Source organism: Strix aluco, chromosome 15 (genome assembly GCF_031877795.1).
Source record: "Strix aluco isolate bStrAlu1 chromosome 15, bStrAlu1.hap1, whole genome shotgun sequence".
NCBI lineage: Eukaryota > Metazoa > Chordata > Aves > Strigiformes > Strigidae > Strix > Strix aluco.
This window is the reverse complement of record NC_133945.1, coordinates 9760591-9786893: the sequence shown is the minus strand read 5'-3', so window position 1 is coordinate 9786893 and position 26303 is coordinate 9760591. Positions and strand designations below refer to the sequence as shown.

Genomic DNA, 26303 nt, shown 5'->3' with positions numbered 1-26303 from the left:
ATCCACGTGGATAAAGCCAACTTGACTGTTGCCTATGGTCACTATCTCCACGTCAGCCTACTAAACACTTCTATTTTGCACATTGTGCCAGAGTAAAACGTGATTTTTTTCCTCTATATTTTATCCATAAATGCAGCACTTTTCCCAGCTGTTCTTATTCCTCAGATTGCTTCACCACAGTCAAGGAAACAAGCATGTCTCATACTGGTATTAAAACCCTGTGTTGCTGCTCTCTAAATCCCGCAGCACAGGGTGAATATTGCTGTGCAGACAAAGGTCTGACTTTTCAGCAGCATTAAATTAGCCAGCTCAAAGGTGTAGCATGCTGTCTGGCTGGCTGGATGAAAGGCACGTCGTCCGCATACGCCACAGCGCTGGCGGGCACACAGCTCAACCTCGCCGTTACTACAGACATGGCATCATGGAAGGAAAAAAAAAGAGACAGACCTCCTGTCTCCCTAATTCTTGTTGAGAACTTCTGCCCCGTAGGGATCAGCCTTGCCTTCCTCCCTAGTTTGGGAGCATCTTCTCCGCCCTTTATTTATTACGATGAGATCAAAGATCCATCTCCATGGAAACGTCTGAGCTCAAAGAGTTTCTGCACTACAGCTTTACATCCTGCACGTACATTTTGGCACTGTTTTTTGTAACAGAAGCTTTGAGATGATCAGCATTCAGGTCGCTACAGAAACGGTTTGATTAGTAATAATCGATAACTCGAGCACCACACGTACGTGTATAACTAACAGGCACACTGCAGAGCAGAACTGCCTGTTACGGCATCTGCGGCCCATGAAGAGCGCAGCCATTCAGCTGTACACAGAGGCATCCCATGCCCTGGCTCCTATGGCTCCCAGGCCATTTCCCTCATGTCCAGAGTAGATGAGGGACACTGACACATGTGTTCTTCGATAGCTGGCACCCCAGCGCTTTGTCTCCACATCTGAAGTTTGGCAGGACTTCCAGACGCAGAGAGCAGAGCCATGTGGGCAGAGCTGCTGGAGCTCACTCCTGCCCGCCCTGTGCTGCCTATCAAGCCTTGGAGGAGGCAACTGCTTGGACTTACCCAACAGAGACAGCAAGCAGCCCAACAGCCAGCCCAGCAAAGACTTCATGAATTCTGTATTCAAACCATTACCTCTGGACCAGCAGTAGCTGGGGCACTGGTGCTGGGTCATTCCAGTGACTTCCCTCCCAGTAGTGCTGAGCTCCAACTCCTTCAGCGCAGTCACTCCTACAACTAATTCCCAGGAGAGGCAAAATAAAAAAAAAAAATAAGTAAAACAGACATGGTTTACAACATTTTTGTTCCCTGTTCAGCTCCCCACATGGCCACACAAACTGTTAAACTGCCGTAGAGGAGGCAGGAGCGACCAGCCAGGAGGAAAACTATTGAAACAGTGATTGCAGCTGCTGCTGGCAGAAAGTGGATGTGGGGCTGCAGCCTTGCGGGAAATCCTGGATTCGGCTTAAACCTCTTCATATGAAGAAAAGCCAGGAGTGAAATAGAACTTGCTTGCAAGACTCACATTTTCACAGACATGTCCCGAGAAGGGCAAGCAGGGAGTGGAGAGCACACGGGGCCATGTTAGCACTGAAGCAGAGCTAATAGCACTGACCTGGAGAGCATCAGCCAGCGCCTGGGGCAGGAGGAAACTCCATCTCACAACACTACTGGGGGCAGATCCCGCTCCCAAGGAAGTCAGACCACATCTCACTACTGCTCATGGCAGTGATGAGACCGAAGTTGCCCATATGCACACAGAATGTGATTTTTATAATCATATTAAAAATTTTCAGAATAGCAACTGTGCAAGAGCAATCCAGCTGCCAGCATTTAGCCTTATCCTAGGGCACAGGCAGAATACGCCAGGCATGAATTAATACCGCATAAGCTGCATCATGCTGAGCTTCATGGCTTAATTATAAAAGAGAAAGCAATAATCAAGGGATCTGTAAGGCTAATAAATGTTCTGAGAACACCAAATGTGACACAAGAGCCACAGCCAGTGCGACGGGACATGAATGCATTTAAAAAGCACATTAATCACACAAAGTATATTAATTTGCAGCTGGTTTCCAATGATAGCACTTGGCCTTTAGCCACTTTCATAGCATCCCTGGACACAAGCAGATCATCACCTAGCCCACAGCAAGGTGGGCTGTAGTCTACCGGTGAGAAAGAAAGAAAAAAAAAAAAAAAAAAAAAAAAAAAAATCACAGTCACACATCAGTCCAACAAGGCACAGATATTAGCTCTGGCTTAAAGCTCTGCAGCCCTATGACTCTCCACTGTCTTATGCTTAAACTTGGTTTAGCACTCACACCTGTATCAGCATTTGGAGGTTTCTGGGTCAGCGATGGTGTCCACCAGGCTGCACAGCGTGATTCACTTGGCGAAGGACAGTGCAAGGAGAAAATCAGGCCCCTGGCAAATTCTCCAATCATCTCTGCAGTAAAATACTTGAAACTGCTTCTGTTTCTCAGTGCCTCCAACTATCTCTCCTCTCCATCTCGTATTTCACTCACTGCAGCTTTTTAATTACGCAGACAGCTCATTGCCACTCATTCACAGACTTCCATTCTTCTATATGGAGTGCATTATTCTATAGAGGGTACTGCCTCCAAATAGATTATTGCCCATGTGAAACTCAATGTCTCTATGTCTCTGTCTTAGGGAAAACTCTGATAAACCTTAAAATGGAGATGCCACCAAGAAGAACCCCTCCACCCAAATTCCTATAGACCAAGATGCCAATGCAGGACATGACCCAGTGCTTTACTGGTTGCTGACATCAGCAAGGTACTCCTTGGGCTGAAATGCTGCAGGACTGGGTGTTGGTCAGGGCTACATGTATAGAAACTTGAAGTGCTCCCAAACATCCACTTCTGCCCAATAATTTATTGCATCAGAGACAGTTTCCTTACTGCAAATGTCTCATCCTCTAGCCCTCTACAAAGGGCAGGTCTTTGCAGTTCTCTGCCCAAAGATCTGTTCTCAAACCAAAGCATTTCAAAAGAAATAGATACCCTTCTTCTCTTGCTAATAATCCCAAATTTAACTATGTCCTACTTAACACCTTCTCTGAGACCAGGAAGTGAGATGCTATTTCTGCTGGCCTCAATAAATGGACTCTGCTGAACGCCAGGGAACACACAGACCAGATACCAGGCTGAGTTTAAAGCCTGGGATGGAGTGCTCAGGCAGCAGCTTCCTTCATCCTTGTTCCTAAAGCCTAATCAGGGGCCAAGAGGAAGCAGTCATGAAAAAAAAAAAAAAAAAAAAAAAAGAGAATCACTCTATACATCATTCCTCAGATCTTCTATGCCAGGCCAAATTTGTACACCAAAGTTGCATTCTCCTTGCTGTAAAAATATATATATCTGCCCCCTCTTCTGCCTCTGCGACCATATGGGGACCTGAAATCATGCTTCCTCATGAGAATGAATCATGGAGCATCCACAGTGACTTCCTACAGAGAGACTTCAAACATGAAATCAGTGATAAAAAGGGAAGACGACCCTGCATATGGGCAGAACTTGGAATAAAATAAAGTTTCCTTCAACTGGCACAAGACCTACTGCCTAGATCCGTGGGTTGACAGTCTCTTCTCAGGAGTCTCTAAGACCCGTAAAAAGTCTTAACTCTGAATAAACCCATAGTATTACAAGCTGCCCAGGATGCACATGGAGGCATGATCTAGCCACTTATTTGCAAATAAATGGCTCCCTTTCATTCCCCCGCAGATCTTCTGCCCAGTGTTTTCATCTTCACTCCATAGCTGTTCTTTTTTCTCATCTTTTCCTCCAGCATCAGCTTGTGGCAGCAGATTGCACTCACTAATCAGAGAAGGGCTGGGCTCTTTTTGTTTCTTGAAGTCTGTGGCACTCCAGTAACACCAGCCAAACACTTGTTTTCATTAATGTTCCACCCCAAGCCTGCCAATACAGCCTGGACCGTGCCAGGACACAGCAGAGAGGGACAATTTTGCCGGTCCAGTGCGTTTCCAGACAGAGCATGACCATTGCCTTCGGGACACTAACGTCTCCACACCATCACCTACCTCCCAGAAGGTGCCTGCTGCGCTCTGCTTCTCTTCTACCACCTCCTACGGAGGGAAGAAAGCTGTCCTTCACTGTGCTGATTTGAGCTGCTTCGCTTGGATTTCTCAAGGGAATCACAGGAAAACCCGAGTACCACACTCGTATAGCTGTTCCCCCGTGCCTCCACGAGGTTCATCCGTAGGGCTCTTCAGGGAAGGGCGATGGATAAGGCACAAAGCAGCATCCTGGGGCATGTCCTGGCACACAGACGGGGATAGCTTGGGCAGAGCCCAGGGCAGCAGCTGGGCAAAGGACAGCCCTTTCCACAGCACCAGCACAATACACTGCTTTTTTAGGGTATCAAATGGAAGAGACAAGGAACATTTCATCTCCCTTTTTGCACCCTCTGATGTACACAGAGAGACAAACCAACTGATTTCAGTGAGAACACACAAAGCTCCTATAGTCTTATCAGACACGATCCCTCAGACTCAAGGTGAAATCCTGCTTTAATAATTCCTCATCTGCTTCAGACCCTCTGCCTACCACAAACACAGCACCAGATCTTCAGCTTGCAAAGGGACCGAACCTGTCCCCAGACAGGTTCATGCTACATCCTCCCAGTAACTCCCAGGTGGGTAACTCCCAATCTCCACCTCAAACTAGTCAGTCCTGTTTCTCCTCTTCCTTTCCATCACCATTAGTATGTAGCAGATCTCACCCTTTGGCTTTTGTGCCTGTTCCTCCTAGCAAATTTTTCAGCTTCCTCATTTTCATAGAGGCAGCAACATGAAACTAGACTTTTTTTTTTTTTTTTTTGCACATTCCCTAATTCTCCTCCTTGTACACAGCACAGTCCAAAGGTGAGACAGCTCCTTGCCCAGCTGTCACTGTAATTGCAAGTCACAGCAAAGTAGCTGCTAGTAATTCTGCAGTGCTGCCCAAATGTAGGTCGGTGCTTTTTGGTTGACCAGCAGAGACAGAACAAGAGCTAAACCCACATTGCTTCCTCTAGACTGCTACTATCATCCAAACTTTAAGTTTGCTCATGTATTTACACTCTGTGATGGCAGCACAAACTGAAACTGAAGAGACACCCTGGCCCCTTTGAAACTGCCTCAAGGTTACAAGGATGCAGAAATATCACTGAGTTTTGACTAGCCAAAACTCCAGTAACAGGAGAATATTCCACACCTGCAGCAAGAAATTTGCTTTCTGAAAAATAACTGCACAGGTATTCAGAGAGTAATCCCACCAGCAGAGAGCCCCTGCAGAAGCCCTGGGTCAAACTGAAAGGGCAAGCAAGGCTGAAAAAGAAACTGGGAGTCAGAAGGGAAAAGATTTGCCCCTGTCACACTGCAGGTCAGTGGCAGAACCGAAAAAGCCCCGGCAGCCAGTGCAGAGCTCACCCTCCGTCAGCTCGGGGTGGCCAACTGATGCTGCCCAGGGGTCACCTACCTCCAGCCGGGTGTCCAGCAGCCTTGTGTCAACCTGAGGTGGTTAATGCAGAGGGACCAGACAGAGGTTTTCACCACCAGTCTTGTACACACCAACCCCACAGCTTGGCTGCCAGGACAGGACACAAGAACTCCATCAGACAGGCTGAGTCTGAGCAACCCTCTGGCCACCCTTGCCCAGCTGCTATGCAAAAAGGGACGACCCTCAGGGCCAGCAGCATCACAGCTAACATGGGGGGAATTTAGAAATACACACCAAGAGCACAGCCTTCAATTCATTTCCTAAAGGCCAGGTGGGATCACAAAGTCACCTCCTCAAAGCAGAAACCACTACATTTCACTCCATCCTTGCTCTGCTGAACTGAACAACACATGTTTGGCTGTAGCCCATCTTGTGGAAAGGCATCTTATCTTGATTGGAAAATGCTACCATATGGAAAGACTTTCACTTTCTCCAGTAATTTGTTCCAGCAGCTAATCAACTTCATTCTTAAAAAATTAACGCCTATTTTCTCATTTCAGTTTGTCTGGCTTCAGCCTGCAGCTGTGGGTTTGGGCTACGTCTCTTCTCTCTGGCTTAAACAGCTCTTGGGTACCTGCCTTTTCTCCTTGTGGAGCTATTTATGTATCGCTATACAACTTTCTTCAGCTAAACAACTACAGTTGCTTAAGTTCCAATCTTAGGCATGAGTTTGGGGATTTTTTCATTCTGCTTCCCGCCGAGGACATGCTGCTCCATGAAGTTTCCTACACTCACATACCCAAGGCACGCTCCTCTGTATTTTACATCCTTCTGTGCGGAGGCAATGGATCATGGCCTCTCTAGGAAACGCAACTCGGCATAAACAATTGAGTTTAGAAGCAGAGTAATGATTGCTGCTGCTCACTGCAGATAAAGGCCACTTGTGGTGAGCGTCACGTCTCTGCCGCGACCAGCTTTAATCGCAGCTGAGCTAATGCTGAGCGCAGCCGTCCCGGCGCCTGTCCACTCTCTCCCCAGCCTTAAATTGCTGTCCCTCCAATTCCCTGCACGTCTGCCCTCTCCAAGTCCTGACTGACTTCTCATCTGATTTTTGACCATCTCCTCCTCCCTTTTTCCCTTTCTGTCATACTGATCTTCTCTTAACAAAACCACTTGCCCCCTAAAACATCAGAGAGTGAATGTGTGGCTGTTTCCTCATCGCTCGCTCTGTTGCTGCTCTCCACCTCCCTCACTGTAAGGTCTCCTGGGCAAGGACTACCCACCTCCTCCTGCGTCTGCCCAGGATAAATGCATCGTTAGGAGAATATTTGATAACAACACCAGTCCTGCTACCTGTGCTGGTCAGTCAGTGGTCTGGCAGCTAAACTAAGTATTAATTATTAAGTTTAAATGCAATAGGTTTCTCAGCCAAAAAAATGCATTTTTGGAGCACGCTATATTGGGACAGTAGTTGTGCTGCGTTAGCTCATGGCTTCCTCGGGGCAGGAGCTGACTCTTTGAGGCTTATATTGTTCTAAACATGTTGATGCTGTACTATGAGCAACTTGCAAATAGATAATTTAAGTTAATTAATACAAATAAACTCTAATTACAAGCAGAAACAAATTAAAACAGCACGGAGGGCATCTCCTGTGCTTGGGGTAGCAGCCGAAGTGGAAGATGATGCCATTACAAGGCCTTAGGACTCCCTCCTGCCCTCCCCACACGCTGAATCTCGGGAAGGTTTCCCACAAAGAGGCTTCAAGAGCAGCTGCCGCTGCCAGGAGAAGCTGCTGCTTCACCTCTCAGCCTGATTATGACAGCAGCAAATTAGGGCAGTTTTTCACCAGTGATGCCGACGGTGCCTAAGAGCAGTGCAGGTCCTGGGGACGGCAGGCTGCAGCACGCAGGGATGATCTTATTCTGGTGCTGGCTAACCCCGCAGCACGGCACATGGTCATTTCTCCACTTCTACAGCCACCTTGTCTGCAGCAGGACATTCCTGCTGGCCCTTGCAAGGCCCTTGGTTGTGCTGGGCATGTGGGCAGCATTTGGGCTGCCACTACAGCTCCCGAGGCTGTAGAACATATTTTTTTCCTCATTTCTGCTTATGTCACTTAGGCACACACCCAGGTCCCAGCCAGGGTATTCCTTTCTCCTTCCATCTAGGGATGGCAGAAATAAGGGATCAAAGCACTGAAGGGATCAAAACATGAAAGCTAGAATAAGCGAAGCCATGAAGAAATGGGAACAGAGATCCACTCCTCTAACGTAATTAACCTTTCCAAGAACAGATAATATTCCCAAATTAAAGGACGTCATGGGACGCAGAAATGCATCCAGGTCATGTGGGAGAGATGCACTGAACGAAGCATCAAGGCAAATGCAAACACGGCTCCCACGGAGGAGATGGCATCAGTCGCAGGCGTAACCACAGAACTAGTGCTCGGTCCCCAGACACCCCACTGCTTCATTCCGCTCTTAATAAGGGCAGAGATTAAAGAGCTTTTAGTCCTCGTAGCACCATCACGTTGCTCAGCCCCGGGCTCTTTCGGGATTGCGTTTCCCAAAATGAGCTCTGACTTTGCTCTCACTCCTCTCTCCCGGGCTCCAGCGAGCCGGGGCGGGGTTGGGGGGGGACCTGCCGCTGCCACCAGCCTGCGGCCACCTTCTCCCGGGGCCGTGGGGGCTTGTCCCTCTGCCACCACCCAGGGCGGCCGCAGCCCGGCCTCCTCCCCAGCACCCCCCCTTCTCTTTCCCACCTCCCCAGTCTGCAGGGGAAGATCGGCCAAGCGGGGTGCCGCTCTCCTCCACACCCCGTGCTGCAACCCCGCTCCCCCCACCAGCTGCCCCCCCGGGCAGCCCCGCCCGAGGGTGCCCCCGGCGGTTGCCCCGCGCATCGGCGGGAGGCGGCTCCCGGCGGCGGCTCGGCGAATCCCGCGGGCTGCCAGCGGAGGGGCCGAGCCCCCTCTTTGCTCCCCCTTTTCCTTCCTCCTCCTCCTCCTCCTCCTCCTGCTCCTCCTGCCGCCGCCGCTGCCGGGCTCCGCTCCGCCTCGCCAGCCCCGAGCCGGGTGCCCCGGCCCTGCCGCACCTCCCCGGCCTCCGCAGCCCCGGCCCGGCGGGCGGTGAGTCCTGGGCACCCCCCTTCCCCCTCCCCGCCCCCGGGGGTCACCGTCACCGGGGCGGGGGGGGGGCACAGCCCGGCGCAGCGGGAAGCGGGGTCCGGGCGGCCCCGGGGTGCGGCGGGAACCCCCCGGCGGGGGGAGCCCAGGCTCGGGGCATCGCTCCCTCGGGGGGTGGTGGCCGTGCTCGGGGCATCCTTCCCCGGTGATGGCGGGTCCTGCTTAGGGCATCCCCTCCGCCGGGGTGCAGGGGGCCGTGCTCGGGGCATCCCCCACCCCACGCCGGGGGCTGGGGGCCGTGCTCGGAGCATCCTCCCCGCGGGGCGCTGGGGGTCCTGCCCGGGGCACTCTCCTGGAGTGCCGGGGCCGTCCTTGATGCACACCCCCCCGTCCCCGGGGGCCTTGGGGTGCTAGGGGCTGAGCATCCTGCCCAGCGGTGCCGGGGCCGTGCTTGGTGCATCGTCCCAGGGTGCTGGGGGACTCGGTTCTTCCCCACGCACCCACCCGGGCGATCCCCGCCCGGGGATCAGCATCAGCTGCCCCTTTTCCAAACCAGCGGGGCCGGGGGGGCTCAGGTGTCCCAGGAGCAGGACCTGGTTCTGCAGCCTTTCCAGAAAATGCCTCTTCCCCTGCAGCCCTCGGGGCTGGCAGAGCTGCCTGGCGGTTAGGGTGCAGCTGGCCACTAAGAAATCTTGGGTTTGGGGTCTGTCGTTGGCCCCCCACCCAAGCCGTGCTGGCTTTGTGGCTCCTCAGCCGTGGTACTACTACCTGGGAGCCCCCTCCTTCTCCTCGGCTGTAAAATGCACATAAACATCCCCCTACCTGGCGGCACCACTTAAAAAGCACTTGATTTCTTGGGAGGAGGCACAGCATTACAGTGCATTTATACTGCATGATGAACCACTTTTATAATGCCTGTGCTCGAGGGAATATCTAACCATAGCCATACCTGTTTGGGCATTCATCTGTATGGAAAATGCAGCCTCTCTCCTGGCTAACACTGGGGTTGTCTTGCAGAAACCATTTAGTCTGTCTAGACAAGTATGATGAAGAGCAAAGTGCCTGGAGCTGTGAATGATTAGAGATCGGGTATCTCTGCAGTGTTAGGTTTGTTGTACAGCGCTGGTAGGTGTTGCTCGGTGTTTTTGGGTCTTTGGTTAGCACAGGAACCAGCCAGCAGGTTGTAGAGGTTTGTTTCATGTAAGAGCAAGGGAAGAAGAATGCAGCCAGCCTTTCATCACACGTGTGCATGGGAGAAGCATCACAGAGAGTTTAACCAGACTAAAATGAACAGAGAAAGCACTGAAAATGATGAATAAATGGGTGAAGGGGAGGAGAGGGAAAGGCAGGTACCCTCAGCTTACTTCCTGGAAGGTAGCACCGAGAAGTTCATGAATGTTTGGATGGCACTTAGAAAGTCTCAGAAGACACTGGAAAAAAAGTAGTATTATTTATGATGATAGAATAAATAAAATCCTTAGGACAGAAGACTGAAACTAGGGATAATATATGTCCTTAATACATATTCAAATGAAGAAAAGTGTATTGAAGACAGCAGGCTTTAATGTAAAACAAAATCAAGGGCAAAGCGGATGTGGAGATGTTCTTAAATACTTAAGAACACTTAAATAGGAACACCTAAATAAGGACAGATGGAAGCATCTGTCTCCATCTTAGGTATTTAATGACCTTTACAAATCTAGTCTTTCATCCTGCAAACTTCTCTGTGTACGAGTTGTCCATCCGACTTGCCCAACAGTCCAAGTAAATTAACAAGGAAGATCCATGCGAGGACAAACTTCCAAGACTGAGCCTTGTGGCAATAACATGTCAATCACAGTTCCAATATGACAGATAGATTCTCCTCCCAGTAAATGCATGTGTGTATCCTGGTTGGTTTCCACAGCTCCAGGAATGACTCCTTTTGAGAGAGACCACACAGAGCATCTGTTTCCAAGTCACAAACATATTCTAGAGACATTACACATAAATATTATTGGGATCTGGCAGTACGTGGGGCCAGAAGGTTTTATCTAACTTGATCTGACTCAGTGTTTTGTGGCCATTTAGTGCAAAGCGAATGGAAGAAGTTACAGATCCCTGTGGGTACACGTATGGGGATGATCAGGCCCAGAGTGTATTTTAGCCATGAGCAGAGGAAATTGATCCTGAGAAGTGCTGAGCATCCTGAAATTCCCCCACAGCCCCTGGGAGTTGCCCCATTTCAGGTCTGAATCTGGCCAAACAGATTTGGTCTGGCCCCAGTCGCTGAGCACATTCAGCAGGCAAAGCCTGGCTCTGTGCAAGGGGCTGTGTTTAGATCCTCAAGGAAGGAGCTGGACTAGTGAGAACTTTATTTGGACCAGGCTTAAATGCTCTCACACCTTGGTGTCCTCTGTCCCATTGCACTGGACTTCCTTACCCACTGAGAGTTCAGCCTCTCAGTCAAGAAAAATATCTTTCTATACATGTCAACAAATAAATTGAGAAAATTGCTTCCAGGCTGGCTGTCATCTTGTGATACCGGGAAGGAGAGACTGATCCTAGAGTAGCAGCAGCAGACACCAACTGCAAATCTCAGGCAAAGAGCTATTAAGCAACAAGGGCATGTGTTGATAATTAGTTAATGCTTGTTATGTTTGCTCTGGGCTTCTCATTTCTGTTGACTGGCTATGAATTTTCTGCACTATCACTGCTTGTTTACAGTACAGCACCTAACTTAAGCAATTAATCAGTTTTAAGAGACTCTGCTAATGTCCCTCTGACACCCAAAGAGCCCAGTTAAGTGAATCTGCCTCTAAATACTTCACAAGAGCTAAGGGGGGAAGGAAACAGAATGAATCTCCTTCTGTGCATCTGTAGCCTGAAGTGTATATAAGCGAGTCAGCATTAGAAATGACTTACAAGCTAACTTATAAAATAAACAGCTTTAGAATGACCAGCTTTAAAAAAAGTTTTAAAAAAAGTATATAAAAATATACAATGTTAGGGCCAAATTCCATAAAATACCAAATAAATCCATTATGTACTGACTGCCCTTCTCTGCACCTGTACAACATAGATTTTCTGCACACAAGACCATTTCTATCTTGTCAGAATATCCTGAACGAACTCGCACTGTACGATATTGCCTTGGCTTTCGAGAATTACACTGTTACTATCAGCCCCACGCATATCTGTCCAAGAAAGCAATGTCAATATAATAGAGAATAAATGACATAACTGTGAATTACAAAAAGAATAATTCATAGGTAATTTTCAATTACAGAGAATAATTTATAGGTGCCTGATTTGCAAAGAGAATAATTTATGAGTTACCTGAATTGCACATAAAGTGCATTACAGGTTACTGCAAGAAAGGGAGCGTGCTGACTGCTCAGCTGTCACGTGCTGAGACTGGATTTTGGGGACATTTCTTGTGAAAACACCCACCACGAAAAAAAAATCTGTCAAATTCCATAGTAAAAAGATTTGTGTAATATGCCCAACCTGATCTGAAATATGTTACCAAAAGCCAGATGTAGGGCCTGTGTTGTCCTTGGAGCTCCTGCTTGATGGCACGTACCACAAGCAGAAAGGCCACAACTGGGTTCCTACGATGTAATCATTGGAAAAGGCTGTCCCCAACAGCAGACAAGGAGCCAAGTGCCAAAACCTTTGGGTTTTGTGTGTCTCCACTGCACTGCAGGGATGTGATGATGAATAATATGAAAGATGAATAACAGAAGAGAGACGGAGGTCTCCATAAATTGGAGTAAGATTGCAGCACAGGCTGACTCTTCCCTGCCCTGTTAGGGACCCTGTGGGTGCCAGGAGGGCACAGGCTCATGTTTCATACTGCACAGATGGGCATTGCTCATTCATACGATCCAATACGGATGCTCCTTGTTCTGGAAAAATGACATTAGCAAATGGCTGCAAGATGGAACAACAAAATGCAGATTGGGAATAGGATGCTTCTTTCTAATGGTAAAAGTAGAGAATGGCACACAAGTGGATGTGGTGAGTGTCTCCACTTGCAGCAGATGTTTAAATTATTATTTTGCTTAAAGCATTTCCTCCAGTGCAACTACAAGTTACTGGCCTTTTAAATAAAAAGAGTTACTTTCTCCTCCTCGGGACTTGCTAGTAAAGTCCTATGGCTTGTCATTAAACAAGGGGCCAAACTACCCACTTTTTTTTCTTTAAAGACATGATGTCCCCTTCCTATATACCTAGAAGGTGGAAGGATGCATCAGTGCTTCCACTTCTTCATCACCACCTTGGCACCTTAGACACTGAGGGGGGGGTGTGGAAAAATCCAAGATAAAGTCCCATTCCCTCCTGAAGCAGTCTATCGAAGAGTTATACAAGGCACCCTCGACATAAGAGCTAGAAATTACAAAGCCCTTTTGCACTACTTCAGTTAATGAAACACTATATCCATATATTAGATCAAGAACAAATAACATCTACTATGGTTAATGTTGTAAAACGGTTTCTTTTTTGAACTGCTAAAGTTGTCCATAAAAATTTTCTGAAGCATTAATTTTCTCCGGTGAAGTATTTTAGAAAATCTTGTTAAAGAGAAGTAATTGTGTTGGATTTGGAGAACATAATGGGTTGCTGCTATTCTGTGGGAAGTAAAACCAGAGAAGGAGGCACATGTCACTCCAGACTCTGCGTTGCAAGTGAATTCCCATGCTTGAGCTTTCAAACCACTCAAGTGTAATCATGGACATCCTTGGGCATGGTGGACATTCACAAAACACCCGTAGTCATAGCTGGGAATGTCTGGAGCTGGGTGAATGTCCCCTTTTAGGCAGCCATGGGAAACAATGTATATCCCATAGCTTTGGGTACACACTATATTCCCTGAGAGAGCCCCGGGGAACACATGCTGCAAGACTGTGCGCTCATTGTATCTGCTGTTGCGTACATCCCATTTAGAAAAGAAAAATCCATTCATTTTCTAACCAGCTTCTCCTCCCCCAGACCCACACTCCATTTATTGCCAGGAAGCACTGATCAAAGTGGCTCGTGCTTCTCAGAAACCTTCTTTGACAAGATCACTCTCAACCTGGACCAAGTGCAAAGTCTCTCCTTGATTTCCCTGCAAGCAACAGGCAGTCACTAGCTCACAGGATCACATCCTAGTCATGTTAACATTGCTAATAGTTTCTGAGTCTAAGTTCTGCATATGACTGGAAAAGTGATGCTTTTATTTAAAGTTTGGGCATAACAAGTGAAATCTAGACCTCAGGAAAAGGCAAATCTTCACCCTAGCCCAAGGCAAAACCCTTGATGACCTGGTGGGCTCAGACTCTCACTTTGTCCTCCCAAGTCTGGAAGCAAGTCAGAAGTGTGGAGATTTGGGTGACAAAGCACAGAACAACCTCAACACAAACTCTTGTTGCTACCTGTAAAAACCAGCAGAAGTGGTTTGGGCATTTTTTGGGCAATAATAGGTGGCGGAGAAAGCATCACAGCTTTTATTTCTAAACTTTCATTGGATTAGGGCCCTTGTACCACTTCAGATCCCACCGTGCTGTCTACTGTCAGCCTTTAATGCTAGCAAAATACAGAGCTTGCAAAAATAAAACTGCTTACCCGCTCCCTCTTCTAGGCTACATACCCTTAGTGCCAAAAAAGATCACACAAAACGAGTTTTTTTAAGGACTGTTTATACATAGAGATATCTTCCCAAGGGTTAGATGTAAAGAAATTCAGTGTTAATTTTAGTGGGATGTCACCTTTCTCTTACGGTGCAAACTACCAGAGCCTTCTCTGCATAACTGAGGAAAGACTTTGTCTTGTGTTGGTACTATTTTTTAAACACTGATTTCTCTTCTTATATTGCTGTCCTCAAGGGCCACTGAATGTCATTTACCTGACAGAGCTAGGCTGCAGACCTGCTTAAATTACAGACTTAACCAGTTCCTCCTAAAAACATTTTACTTCTTTTTTTCTGTGATTGAATGATGCTGTTATAATGGTGGTGGTCAGCAGTTGATACATTTGCTTATCCACCCAGAAAGCTTGTCTGGTTTCTTTTAAGTTAGTATTAACTTGCCTAATAGAAGATAATACTTATTCCTGTGCTTTTATGCATGTATACCTGTGTATTTTCCATTCTGCTGTATATAGGTGGAGCACTTACCTGTGGTAGGCACCTTTGCCCAGAGTACTGCTCCAAAATATTCTATTTCTACTTGGCGTGATCTCCTTACAAGAAATGAATGTCTGTCTTTTGAAAAATCCAGACACAGGTTAGCTATCAGGGTTGTACTTTGTTTCCTCTTTTTCTTCCCTTTCCCCAAGATGTCTACTGGAATCTCCATAAGTGCATAAATTGCAATGGGAAATAGGTGCTTGACTTCTGCAGCTTTGGAAAACGCTGACCTTAGAAAGGACCCTGGAGAAGTTATTTCTGGGATGTTCTGAATTAATTAATTTCTGCTGCAGGCTTTCATTTGCTCTTTATTTACTGCTTTACACCATCATTGGCATTCTTGATGCTAACACAGTGTGATGTGAAGTTATTCATGATGGCAATGGGCTCACACATATCTTGCTAGAGAGGCAGCACCAGCAAACACGAGTCTTGCACACCAAGTCCCACCTATGGATCAGGCTGGGCAAACCTTCCCACATCTTGCAGCCTGACAACAGCACTGTGAGCCAGCAGATGCCTCGGGTCAAAACCTAAGAGTGAGGATTAAAAGCTGTTCGAGAAAATTGTCAACAGTGAACAGCTGCTTTCACTGGTGTCACGTAAGTCAGAAGTTTAAGCTTCTGATAGATAGATAAATAAAGACCAAGATCTACCTCATCTTTCCTGCCATGGACCTATGCCTTTGAGAGCCCCAAGGAGTGTTGTTTAGCCCAAGCAAAAAGGAACATGACCTTTCAACATCACATGAGGGCCAGTGCAGCCAGTTGCACAACACACAGAGGTGTTTCCCGTGTTATTGGGATTTCAGGATACAGCACAAAAAAAAATAAAATCCAACTATCTGATTTAATCCAGACATCTGGTAGCAATAATGGGGCTATGCATTCTTGAGCACCATCTACTGGTACATTGTCCATAAACCAGTGACATACATGCAGATGTAAAGCATCCTATAACAGCTACTCTCACATAAATGCATAGGGCTCCTGGCCAGCACTATGTACAGCATCTGTAAGCTCCCAATCAAACCTTATGGCATGGATCTTAGGGCAAACTGTTCCTAGAGAAAAGTGTGAGAAGGTTTCCAGGTTCCTCGTGAGGCCATGTGCTGATGGTTGTGTCCCCTCCTGCAGGCAGTGCCACAGCCGGTGGGTCTCTCCACGATGCTGCAGTGCAAACACGCTCAGGAATTCAGCTTTGGGCCCCGGGCTCTGAAGGATGCGCTGATCTCCACCAACCCAGCCCTGCAGGAGCTCTATGCCAAAGCCTTCTCCAGGGCAGAGAAGCTGTTCCTCTCTGAAGCCTACAACCCACAGAGAACGCTCTTCTGCACGCTGCTCATCCGGACGGCTTTCGACTGGCTCCTCAGCCACCCTGATGCCCCTGAGGACTTTGAGATGTTCTATCACGCCATGCTGAGGAGGAAGCAGAACTTCTGTAGAAAGCACATTTACCTGCAACCTATAGGTAATGTGGGCATCTTCACTGAGCTACCTGGAAAGATGTGGGAGGGAGGTGGGTAGTGCTGAATGTTACTAACATCCTCTTCTAAGGACTAACCTGCAAAACACAGTTGTCATAACAAAGACAAGTGTAATACCGAAGGCTCTGACATGTCCCCAGTCCAGAGTTACAAGCCACAATGACAACCATTAGTAGACCTGCCCTGTAAATGGTATGTGTGGCCCTGGATGAGACTTGCTACAAATAAGTGTATACATACATATATATTTACTTGTAAAACAATGCTGGATAAAACAGCATTTCTCGAGCTCCATCCCTGATGGTTCATTAAAAACAGTCACCCGTTCCCACATTAATCTTTCTGCACAACTTAAATAGGAGACAACCTTCCTAGCACATCTGCTCTGCTAATGAGAGAGCGTACTAATGCCTCGAGCCACCTCTCAGAAGGAGCCCCATCTTCTCCTCCATATCTGTATAAGCATCTAAGATGTCCGCCACATCCCAGAGTAAGCAATTAATTTCAGAATGAACCAGCCTTCTTCTTCCCCAGTTGCTGTGGCCAGCCCCACAAAACCCCTTCAGACCTTAATGTTCACCCTGGCTTTAAGGAACTGATAATAGAGCTTCTCTTTTTAGACTTAACTGAAGGGCCTGCCGGGCTCTCACTGCTGGATTCCCTCCAGAGCTGTGTTGAGTCTTTCTTCCTGGGTCTCCGTGTAAAGTGCCTTCCCTCCATCCCCATCTCTTCCATCCACTGCTGCTACCGCCACAGCCGGGACTCGGACAGGGTGCAGCTTCATGCAGGTAAGGACCTGGGAGCGGGGAGCCCGTAGAGACATCAGCTTGGCATGGGGGCGTGAGCCCTCCCTTAGGAAATGCCTGAAATAGCCCTTCATTGCCTGAGCAGGGAGGGGATGAGGAAGGGAGTGAGAAGGGAGAAATCCTGTTCCCATGGAAAACCCAGAACCTTGAGGCTGGAAACAGAAATAAAAAACAAAGTGACTTTCATCATACTTTCCTCCGCTGCTTGTATTTTTCAGTGCTATTATGTTTAGGGCCTGCTCTGCAAAGTGATTGGATCAGCTCCGCGGGAAGGCACTGTTGATTTGGTGCAGTCTGAGTTCTCCCATCTCTTGTCCAGAGCCAAAGTAAATTAGTGGCCTGGGTGGTGCAGGTGGGGAACTCACAGGCCTTTCATGTTCGGAAATTTGGGTTCAAGTGTCACACAGCTCCCCAGGGAAATGGGTTTGTCAGCTGCCAAACTCGCACTGCACAAACATCCATCTGGAACAAGCTGTTTGCAGGTACCGCGGGCAGCACGTGCTCAGCACAGACGCAGCACTGCAGCGATGCGGCTGCTCCAGCTCAGGTCTGAAATGCCTGTAGGGAAATTCTACTTCCAGGTCTTATTTCCATGGGTTACTACTGAATTAGCCTACACCTCTGCCCTTAGCTCTTCTTTGTTTTAACTCTGTGCTCAGCATCACTTCCAAAGTCAGGTCTGCTTGTACTCCAACTTGAGAGGATGGGCAACACACTCATGGTTCTTCATCTGAGATGCTGAATCCAGCAGCTCGGCCTGTCTGTGGCTTGGATTACATCCTCGTCCCTGTGAGCAGCAGAAATTCTGGCTCTTGCATGCCTTCCAGGGATGCTTCATTTTAACAAACATCTCTCTTGTATTTGTCCAGATGGGATCCTGAATTTCCTGAAGAACAACAAGCCCATGGATGCTCTGTGTGTCCTTGGACTCACTCTGCTGGATCTTTACCCATGTGAGACCTGGAGCTTCACGTTCAGCAAATTCCTGCCAGGACAAGGTGGGATTGGTGTCCCGTCATCTCCTAGCACAGCATGTGAATAAGGCAGCACTGTATCAAAAAACCTTCCCTGGGAGACTGGAATAGCCAAATCCTATCCTTAAAATTTTATTCACTCCATGTTAAGAGGAACTAGGCTTTCCCAATTTAAAATTAGGGGAGTCAGGGCTCCTGATCCAGACAAAAGTAACTGAGATGCTACAAACCTTTTGGGAAGTGTATCTCATCACACCCTGTGTCCTCAATTGGACTGTGCTGCAACAGCTTTCTTTTCATGCTGCCTAAGACGAGACAGTCATAAGAGAGCTGATGCCTAACTTGTATGTGCTTCTCTTTACAGAAGTGGGAGTCTGCAGCTTTGCCAGATTTTCTGGGGATTTCCCCCAGGCTGGTTGTAGCAGCTTGAACCCACTCATGCAGAAGGAACAGTTATGCGAAGTCAGCAAGGAAAGCAGAGACCGGACGTTGCCGTTCAGTGCCCAAGAGATGGTCCAGTGCTGTAAGGTAGGACCACCAATCTCCTGCACCCCATATTTCTTGCCATGTAGGGTTAGATATTGAAGGTCTGGGCATAATCCACGTCTCAGCCCAGTGAAGCAGGCATGAGACTCTGCTTCCAGAAGATGCAGACAATCACAGCTAAGTCCACACACTTAACACAGTCCTAAAGAGCTTGTATTTTAGTGCACCATGTAGACAACTCTTACTCCCCTTGCCCCTGGAACAAACTATAGCATCAGCTGTATAGTGAGGCTACAGGACTTGTCTTATGTCATGGAGCAACACTGAGATAAAAACCCTGCCCAGCTCCCAGGCTTATACTTGGGTAATCTGAGCATTTTGCTTGTCACGGGATGCACGTGCAGTAGGATCTATTAGCTGATACAGTATGTGGAGGTTAATCAGAATATCTAGTGGAGTTGTGTGTTAACTAATGGCTGGTTGGGAAGGGGTGACTGTGTCTTCCTCAGACATCGGTATCCATAAGGGGAGAGGACCACTTGCCAGACCTGCTTATGTAGATGGATGAGAAAAATACCTCAGACAAGTCTGCACGTATATTTATATGCAGATCCCCTTAAACCTCATTCAACTCTAACACATCCTCTTCAGGAGCGTTGTCCTCCCTCATCCCAGCATCTCCTCTCTGCCCTTGTGCCAGCCCTGCTTCCAGCGTTTCTCCCAAAGCTGACCCATGGGGAACAGACACACCAACACCTTCAATACCATTTCCCTCTGTCTCCCCTGGTATTTGGCTCGGGATTTTTTAGTCTGAGGTCTCTTCCCATTGTAATTCTAAATGATGTTAGGTGGCAACAGGAGTAGGAGGGGAATCCTCCATCCTCAGCCTTTCTGCGGTTGCCAATTCCCAAGGCAGTCATGCTTGGCCAGCTGACTCCAGCTTAGTTTTTACTTTGGCACAAATGTTAAGAGCGTCTGCTTTGGAAGGACCCAGATCTGTTATTGCCAACAGCTTCTTACAGATTTCTCACATGGACTGTGCTGCTCTTTTCAGACCCCAGTGGAACAGGTTTTCCCCCTTAACTAAAAAAAAAAAAAAAAAAAGAAACACACACCACACTGTCCTTGGGGAAGAGAGTGGCAGCAGCACTGCCCTACACCTCTGAACGTGCTATCTATCGCCAAGGTCTTCCCACAGCTGCTTCTAAAAAACACACCCACCCTTCCCCCTCCACCAAACAAACGTGGATGTTGGGGTATCTGAAAAGAAGGGAGCCACGTTCCCCTTTCACCTCGGAAGGGCCTAGGCTGGAGGACTGCCAGGGCTGAGCAATGGGTTGGTTGGACTATCGGGGAGAGGGGAAAGCGGAACAGCAGAGGCGGGTGCAGTGGAAGCAGGAATGACCATGCGCTGCTGTGATTTTTGCTTCCCTGAAAGGTGACCTGTCACGAGATCTGCCACCTGATGGGGCTGGGGACCTGCCGCTGGCTGCAGTGCATCATGCAGGGCGCGCTGAGCCTGGACGAAGCCCTGCTGCGGCCTCTGGAGCTGTGTCCTATCTGCCTTCGGAAGCTGCAGCACGTCGTGGGCTTCAAACTCATCGAGCGCTACAGGGTGAGAGACAGATCCACCAGCCCTTCCTGGAGCAAAGGGACAGAGCAGGGAGCAGAGCGGCTCACCCCAAGCCACAGCATTAAATGTGCTGTAGCAGTGTGTTAAACGCAGATGCCCTCAGTGCAAGGTGCTAAGAAATCAAGCTTACACCTCAACAAGGAGGGTGTTGGTGTTGTATGCACGGTCCGTGACTAATGTAGCCCTTTACACAAGCTCTAGGGCTTCTGGGTGTTCACAAGGGACAGGGCAACAGTCTGACCACATTTGCTGCTCCTGAAAAGGAAGGCGGGGGGCAGGCAGGCAGATTTCAAGCCAGAGTGTCAGTGGCTGCAGTGATTCCCACATCTATACCCTCTCCTACGTGCCACCAGAGTTTTCTGCCTCCCTGGGGCTGCTGGTAACAGGAACAAAATGTTAAGTGCGTACTCTGCTGCAGTTCCTCTGTTTAAAGATATGAGAAAGGATCCCAAATTATTACCGCCTGATAAGTGGAGGGTCTCAGACTGATCTCTTGTCTCTTCTCTCCCATCCATAAAACTGCTAACACCGCATTTAGACAACATCAGGAATAGTGCGAAGACACCCCTAGCCCTAGAAAGGGTTTTCATCCTCTGCTGTCTAAAAAGCAGGATTCAGTAGCCAAATGGCTGGTGGCATAGAAATAATGTCATCATTGTCACTCAGCACCCTATCTTCTCCCTGGTTATAATTCCTGTCTGACACACATCATGTTCAGAGACAGGATTTTCCACGGCTGCCTATCTTAAAGCCTGTGGGTTGTATTTGTAACAAGATACATGCAGAACAAGAAGGGGGATGCCTCTAGTTTCATTCAGCTTGGAAACAGATGCACAGAAGTACAGCAAAGGACATGGGGGAAAACAACACGTTTGTGTGGTTTTGCTGCTTGTTTGTGCATCTGCGGTGGTGTTAGACCCATCTCTGACGTGGCTGTTTGGTCCCTGCTTCTGTCTGAGGGGTGCCTAAATTGCCCAGAGGAATAAATTCTGGTTTATTTAAACACCCAGCCTGTCAGCATCTAGCTCTTGCTTTCGAGAAGAGAACTGCCACCTGCATTAAGCTTTTCTAGAAACATTTTTGCCTTTACACCTGCAGTAAATACTGTAATTGGCTCAGCATCCCCTGGCTACAGTGAACACAAACCTGAAGAGGAGATACACTTGCCAAATGTCACATCTGCTTCCTTGACAAGGAAACGCTAGATATAGTACAAGCCAGATATAGTACAAGCTAGTATAAGACAGTTGTGATAATCTCTGTAAGAGGCTTTGCTATAGCATTGAGAGGAAATATAAATGCCAGAGATGAATTAAATAGTTAAGGAACCTGACAGAGGAAAGCACAAAGCATTTGGAGACAATATCAGATAGCAAAGTTACTTGCTAAGTATGTTTTGAGAGCTTGTGGCTGGCCAAGTGCAAGTCTGAAGTCACATTTCCCTTTGGAAAACTAGCACAGATCCCCACCTGCTACATAACAGCCCCAGACACTCATAATAAATACAGGAAATGCCAGACACAGACCGTTCCTCGCCAGGAGCAGGTAATGCCACTGAAGTCTGTGACTGAGACACGGTTACGGGCAGAAGAGCATGTGGGACAGGAAACCAGTCCTTATGCAGGAGGAAGAGCCCCTCAATTTGTTTATCTGAGTCGCACTCAGAAACATACTCCATTTTTTCATTACAGCTGCTTATTCCAGTGTGAGTCATCCTGAAAACTGAAAACAAACCATTCTCATGGTGCTTCCCCACCACAACCAGCGTTTCCACCTGCTGCTTCTGCAGCATCCCAGGCTGTTCAGCACACAGCACTAGGTTAGTTTGTAGTGGCCACACTGTAGGAGAAAACAGTGCTCGAGCTGCTTTTTGAGGCTGGGTTAGCTACATTCTCACTGTGGTGTTAATCGCAGTATTTGCTCTTGGGTGCAGTGTGGCTGCACTGCTGCTGGGTATGACACTGCTGTCATGGCAGAGGGGTTTGAAAAAACTCCCAGTGCCAAAACCTGGAGCCCCTTGAGGTGTCAGACAACAGGTTTAATTCTTTGTGACTGACTTGGGGTGGGCATCCACTTCAAATGCTCCTGCCTGCAGGCAAGCTAAAACTGTGAAGAAGTTATCCCTTTCTAGTTAAATGGGAGAACATAAAAAGAGGCTGCAGCCCTACAAACTCTTCCCAAATTTGAATCAATAAACCACCCAGACGGTGAGAAGCAGAAAAGATTTTGGAGTTCAGGTAGCAATCTTGAGACAATCATCTCCTCCTTTTGCCTTAAATAATCTAGATATACTGTTTGAACATCCTCATCTCAGCAGCTTTTTCTCTTCTTGGGAAATGTGCTAATTAGCAGTTTTGATTCCTTCACAGATTCACTACTCTTAGGAATTTTAAGAGACATTATAAAATCATGGGCTGGTTGTAGCTTTCAAATAGCTTTGCTGTCCCATGCCCTTGTCAGGCTCCTATTGCAGCTTCTGGTGCCTTCTTTGTTTTTTAAACCCAGAGGGAGGGAAGGGCTATTGGAGGTGGGACAAGGCAAGAGAAAAGTTGTCCCTTTACATTTTTTCTTGCCCCAGAGGGAGGGGGCAGGGTGGATTAACTTAGCTGAAAGAGTCCATTTTATTCTTGTATGAAATTCTCCCCCGAGGCTTCATGCACAGACTGAAATGAGAAACAGGGCCGATTTCTCCCACCCACTCAATTTGAGCTCTTTATCCTTTCTGTCACTTGCCTGAAGAGAGCAATAGAGGAGGGAAGGGGGAGGGAGCAGCGGGGTGCTGCGGGAGAAGGGAGCTCTGCAGGGCTGGAGATCTGCCCACTTCTCAACCACCACAGCTCACCCCGAGTGGAGCACGTATGGACCCAGCACAGCGACCGGCCTCTCAGGTTAATATTCTGTCACCCTTGTGTTTCCCAAAGCAATCACAGGGCTTTGCAAAGGTATCAGCTGGGAGCTGCTGAACCTAAAGATGAAGAAATAGGCCACAAGGGTGTGAAAAAGCTGACACACACACCCCCCCCCCCATGTCAGCAAGGCAAAGGAGATCACCTTTTATCCAGTGATGACTAGAGTACTGCGATTCATTCCCCAAAGCATAAGGAATAAATGTGCCAGGAGCAACCCGTTATATGCCCTATTATAGCATTTAATATTTAAAAAGGAAATTGTCTCAGACATTTTCCTTTCATTAATTCTTTCCTGGAGCCCTGCCTTCCCACTTGTACATTTCAGCTGAAGAGGGAAGAGCTATTCTTAGGAATAAAATGCACGTTACCACACATGATGAAACAAGATTCTTTACCACTATCTCAGGAGCTTTTATAATGACACAGCTTCCTCTAGAGAGGCACTGGTTTGGCTCTTGTGGAGATCACATCCACACAGCAGGGAGTGATTTTGTGCTGTTTTCTCCCATCATCTTCAATAACAGGGCAGATACAGTCCATGTTTGGCTGGAGGCAGCTCTGCCACAGATGCTGACTCCAAGAAAATGGGACAAAGAAAACCCCTGCTTCAGAGGGCAACCATGAGTTATCTGAACCCATCTGTTGGCAGAGAGGACCACAGCATCTGCAGCTGAGCCATCCAAGAGGAATAGGTTTACCTGACAAATACTGGGAAAGGTGTAACTGTTTTCTTTCATTCTCCAAAGTGAAACCTTTTTTCCTCTTACCACAGAAGCTCTATGCTTGGACACAGACTGTATTGTCCACGTGGCCAAGGCAAGAGTCAGCAGACCTGTCCGTGTCAGAGGACATCCTTCCGTTCAGCTCAGACTCTGGGATGTGCTGCGAGAACGACTCCGAGGCTGTGACCTCCCTGTCCGAGCCACTGACACCGGACACTTGCAGCCAGGCCCTCTCCATCGGGCAGGAGCTGGAGCAGGACGAGCATTCATGTTCGCTGGCAGAGGTGCACAGCCAGCCCCAGCTTGCTGGGCCCACCAAGTCCACAGATATCATTAAAGATTATGAACTGTGGCTGGAGATGTGCATCGCTGCTCTAGAGAGGAACGTCTCTGAGGAGGAACTGGCTCAAGTAGACAAGACTGTGGATGCCCTGGCTAAGTGGGAAATGTTTACAGGACAACTGCCTGCTATGAAGAAGGACCTACCCTTTGCTAGGGACAGCACTGGGCTACGGAAAGTTCTGGGAGACAAATTTTCCTCCTTGAGGAGGAAACTGAGTTCCAGAAAACTGTCCAAAGGGGAATCGTCCCCTCATCGTTGGCGATGGGAGGAAAACTAGGCTGGGCGTGCCTTGGGTTAGGCCAGCTTTGCTCCCACAGTCTTTGTTACATTACTGCCCTGCTTCTGACCTTTCTCACCACAAGTTGTTGCTGTCAGAAAGAAACAGCAACTCCCCACAGGAATAAAAAGTTTCTTTTTCTGAGATTGCTAACACATTTTTGATGTGATCAGTTCTTCTCGAAGGGTTTTTCCTGTGCTGGTCTAAGCGACAGCACTACTCCAAACCCACATCAAGTCCTATGTAGGCACTTGTATTTTCTTGCCATATTTCATTTGGTCTGAAGTCAGCCAGGAGGAGGTCCCATGCTAAACACCAAACATGCTCACACAGAAGCTTGGGCCATCTGAACAGAGATGCAGATTAAACCAGGGCAGCTCTCCCGTACATAGAGCTCTCCTCTGCTTAGCATTTCAGTCTGAAGCACAGATTATATTTCTTCCCCACCTCTCCCCCACACCAAATGTTCCTCTCTGTTCTGGTCACTGCCCCGTCAGCTGGAGGTTGTGCTGAGCACAGGAGCACAACTGAGGCTGATGAATTCATGCTATGAGTAGGGGGGAGAGATGGAGGAAGACAGGCACAGGGTCAGCACATAAAGCAGAAAGATCCCTGGCAGTTCATCTGCCATAAAGAACAGTGTTAGCGTGATGACTGCCTTTGGCAGACACTCAAGGGGATCTCCAGAGCTGCTTCAGTTCAAACAAAGCCAGGCTTGGAGCCGAGAGCAGTAACTACTCACATCCTCTGTAGATTGGCACAGGAGAGAACACCTTTGGAAACATTCACACACTCATTGATTATTAACTTACAAGGGGGAACTACACACACATTCCTCTCTTTCTGCCTTGAGAAGTTAACACCCTGGCCCTTCCCCTCTTCTTTGCTCTGTAAGTCACCCACTGAACAGGGATGGGTGCTGTGCTGTCACCAGGGGCTGCAGAGCCTGCCTTCCCGCTGCCAGGGCATGCCCTTCCTCTCTGGCTATTTATAGATGGAGCTCAAGAGGCTGACAGGTTTTCAAGCTCTGTAACAGCAGCCCGCCAAGGGAAGGCTGACTCTCTCCATCCCCAGTTCACTCAGACCTCAGGACTGATAACGCTCTCTGCAGCTCACAGCTGCATGGCCATGCTGCAGACTTCTCCCGTCTAAAAATATCAGCAGGTAGGACTGGGTCCAGTTCAGCAGAGAGAAGAGAAAGGATGTTTCTCTCAGAGGAACCAATAGCTTTCGCTTTCCTGAGCACTTGCCCTGTGCACTTTGAGGGCCTTAAACCATGCAGTAACCCTGCAGTGCACTTTTGGAGTGGGAAGGGAGAGGATCAGTGAAAGACAATTGAGAGGAGCTTGAGATTTACACATGCAGGTGAGTAGAAAATATGATCTCGTAATAAATTCAACTGGATTCCGGAAACACAAATGACTTCACATCCACATGATTCATAGAGGGAGAAAAAGGGAGTTCTGGCTTTGGGATGGATGACGGCAATTCCTGGAAGCGTTTTTTCCAGGCTGCGCGCCTGGACTGGGCGCAGGCGCGGTGCAGCAGAGCCCCTGCTGCCGCCCTCTCCTGGCAGCCTCAAAGGCGATGGAGTTCTCATCCAAGACATTCTTCCCAGCAGCAGAAATTTTCCAAACAAATCCTGCTTGAATTACAAATCCATGTACTGCCCCATACTTGCTCAGTTGTTGCCTTAACAGATTTACTATTTTAAGCAAGGGATTACTTTTTGTTCAGCCTTGTTTGCTCTTACTTGATTCTGTACTGAATCATTAGGCTGAACTTCAGAAACTTTCCAGAAAGAGGCCATAAACTCAGGATGACAATCTTGCCTAAGGCAAAGAGGCAGCTTTCTATCATAACAAAGTGCCAAGACAAAAGAGAAAAAGGGTGGCACAGAAACAAATTGAACTGCTGGCAGAAGTCACAGA

At 48.0% G+C, this 26303-nt stretch overlaps 1 protein-coding gene across 1 annotated transcript; it reads left to right on the top strand.

The window, feature by feature from the left end:
• Positions 1-8517: 8517 nt before the first annotated feature.
• On the top strand, positions 8518-24525 carry AMZ1 (archaelysin family metallopeptidase 1). The gene is made up of 7 exons (XM_074840900.1): positions 8518-8588; positions 15873-16206; positions 16843-17010; positions 17898-18026; positions 18367-18530; positions 19927-20103; positions 23803-24525. Exons 2-7 carry the CDS (start codon positions 15903-15905, stop codon positions 24370-24372), a joined length of 1512 nt encoding a protein of 503 aa, XP_074697001.1. The 5' UTR covers positions 8518-8588; positions 15873-15902; the 3' UTR covers positions 24373-24525.
• Positions 24526-26303: the final 1778 nt, after the last annotated feature.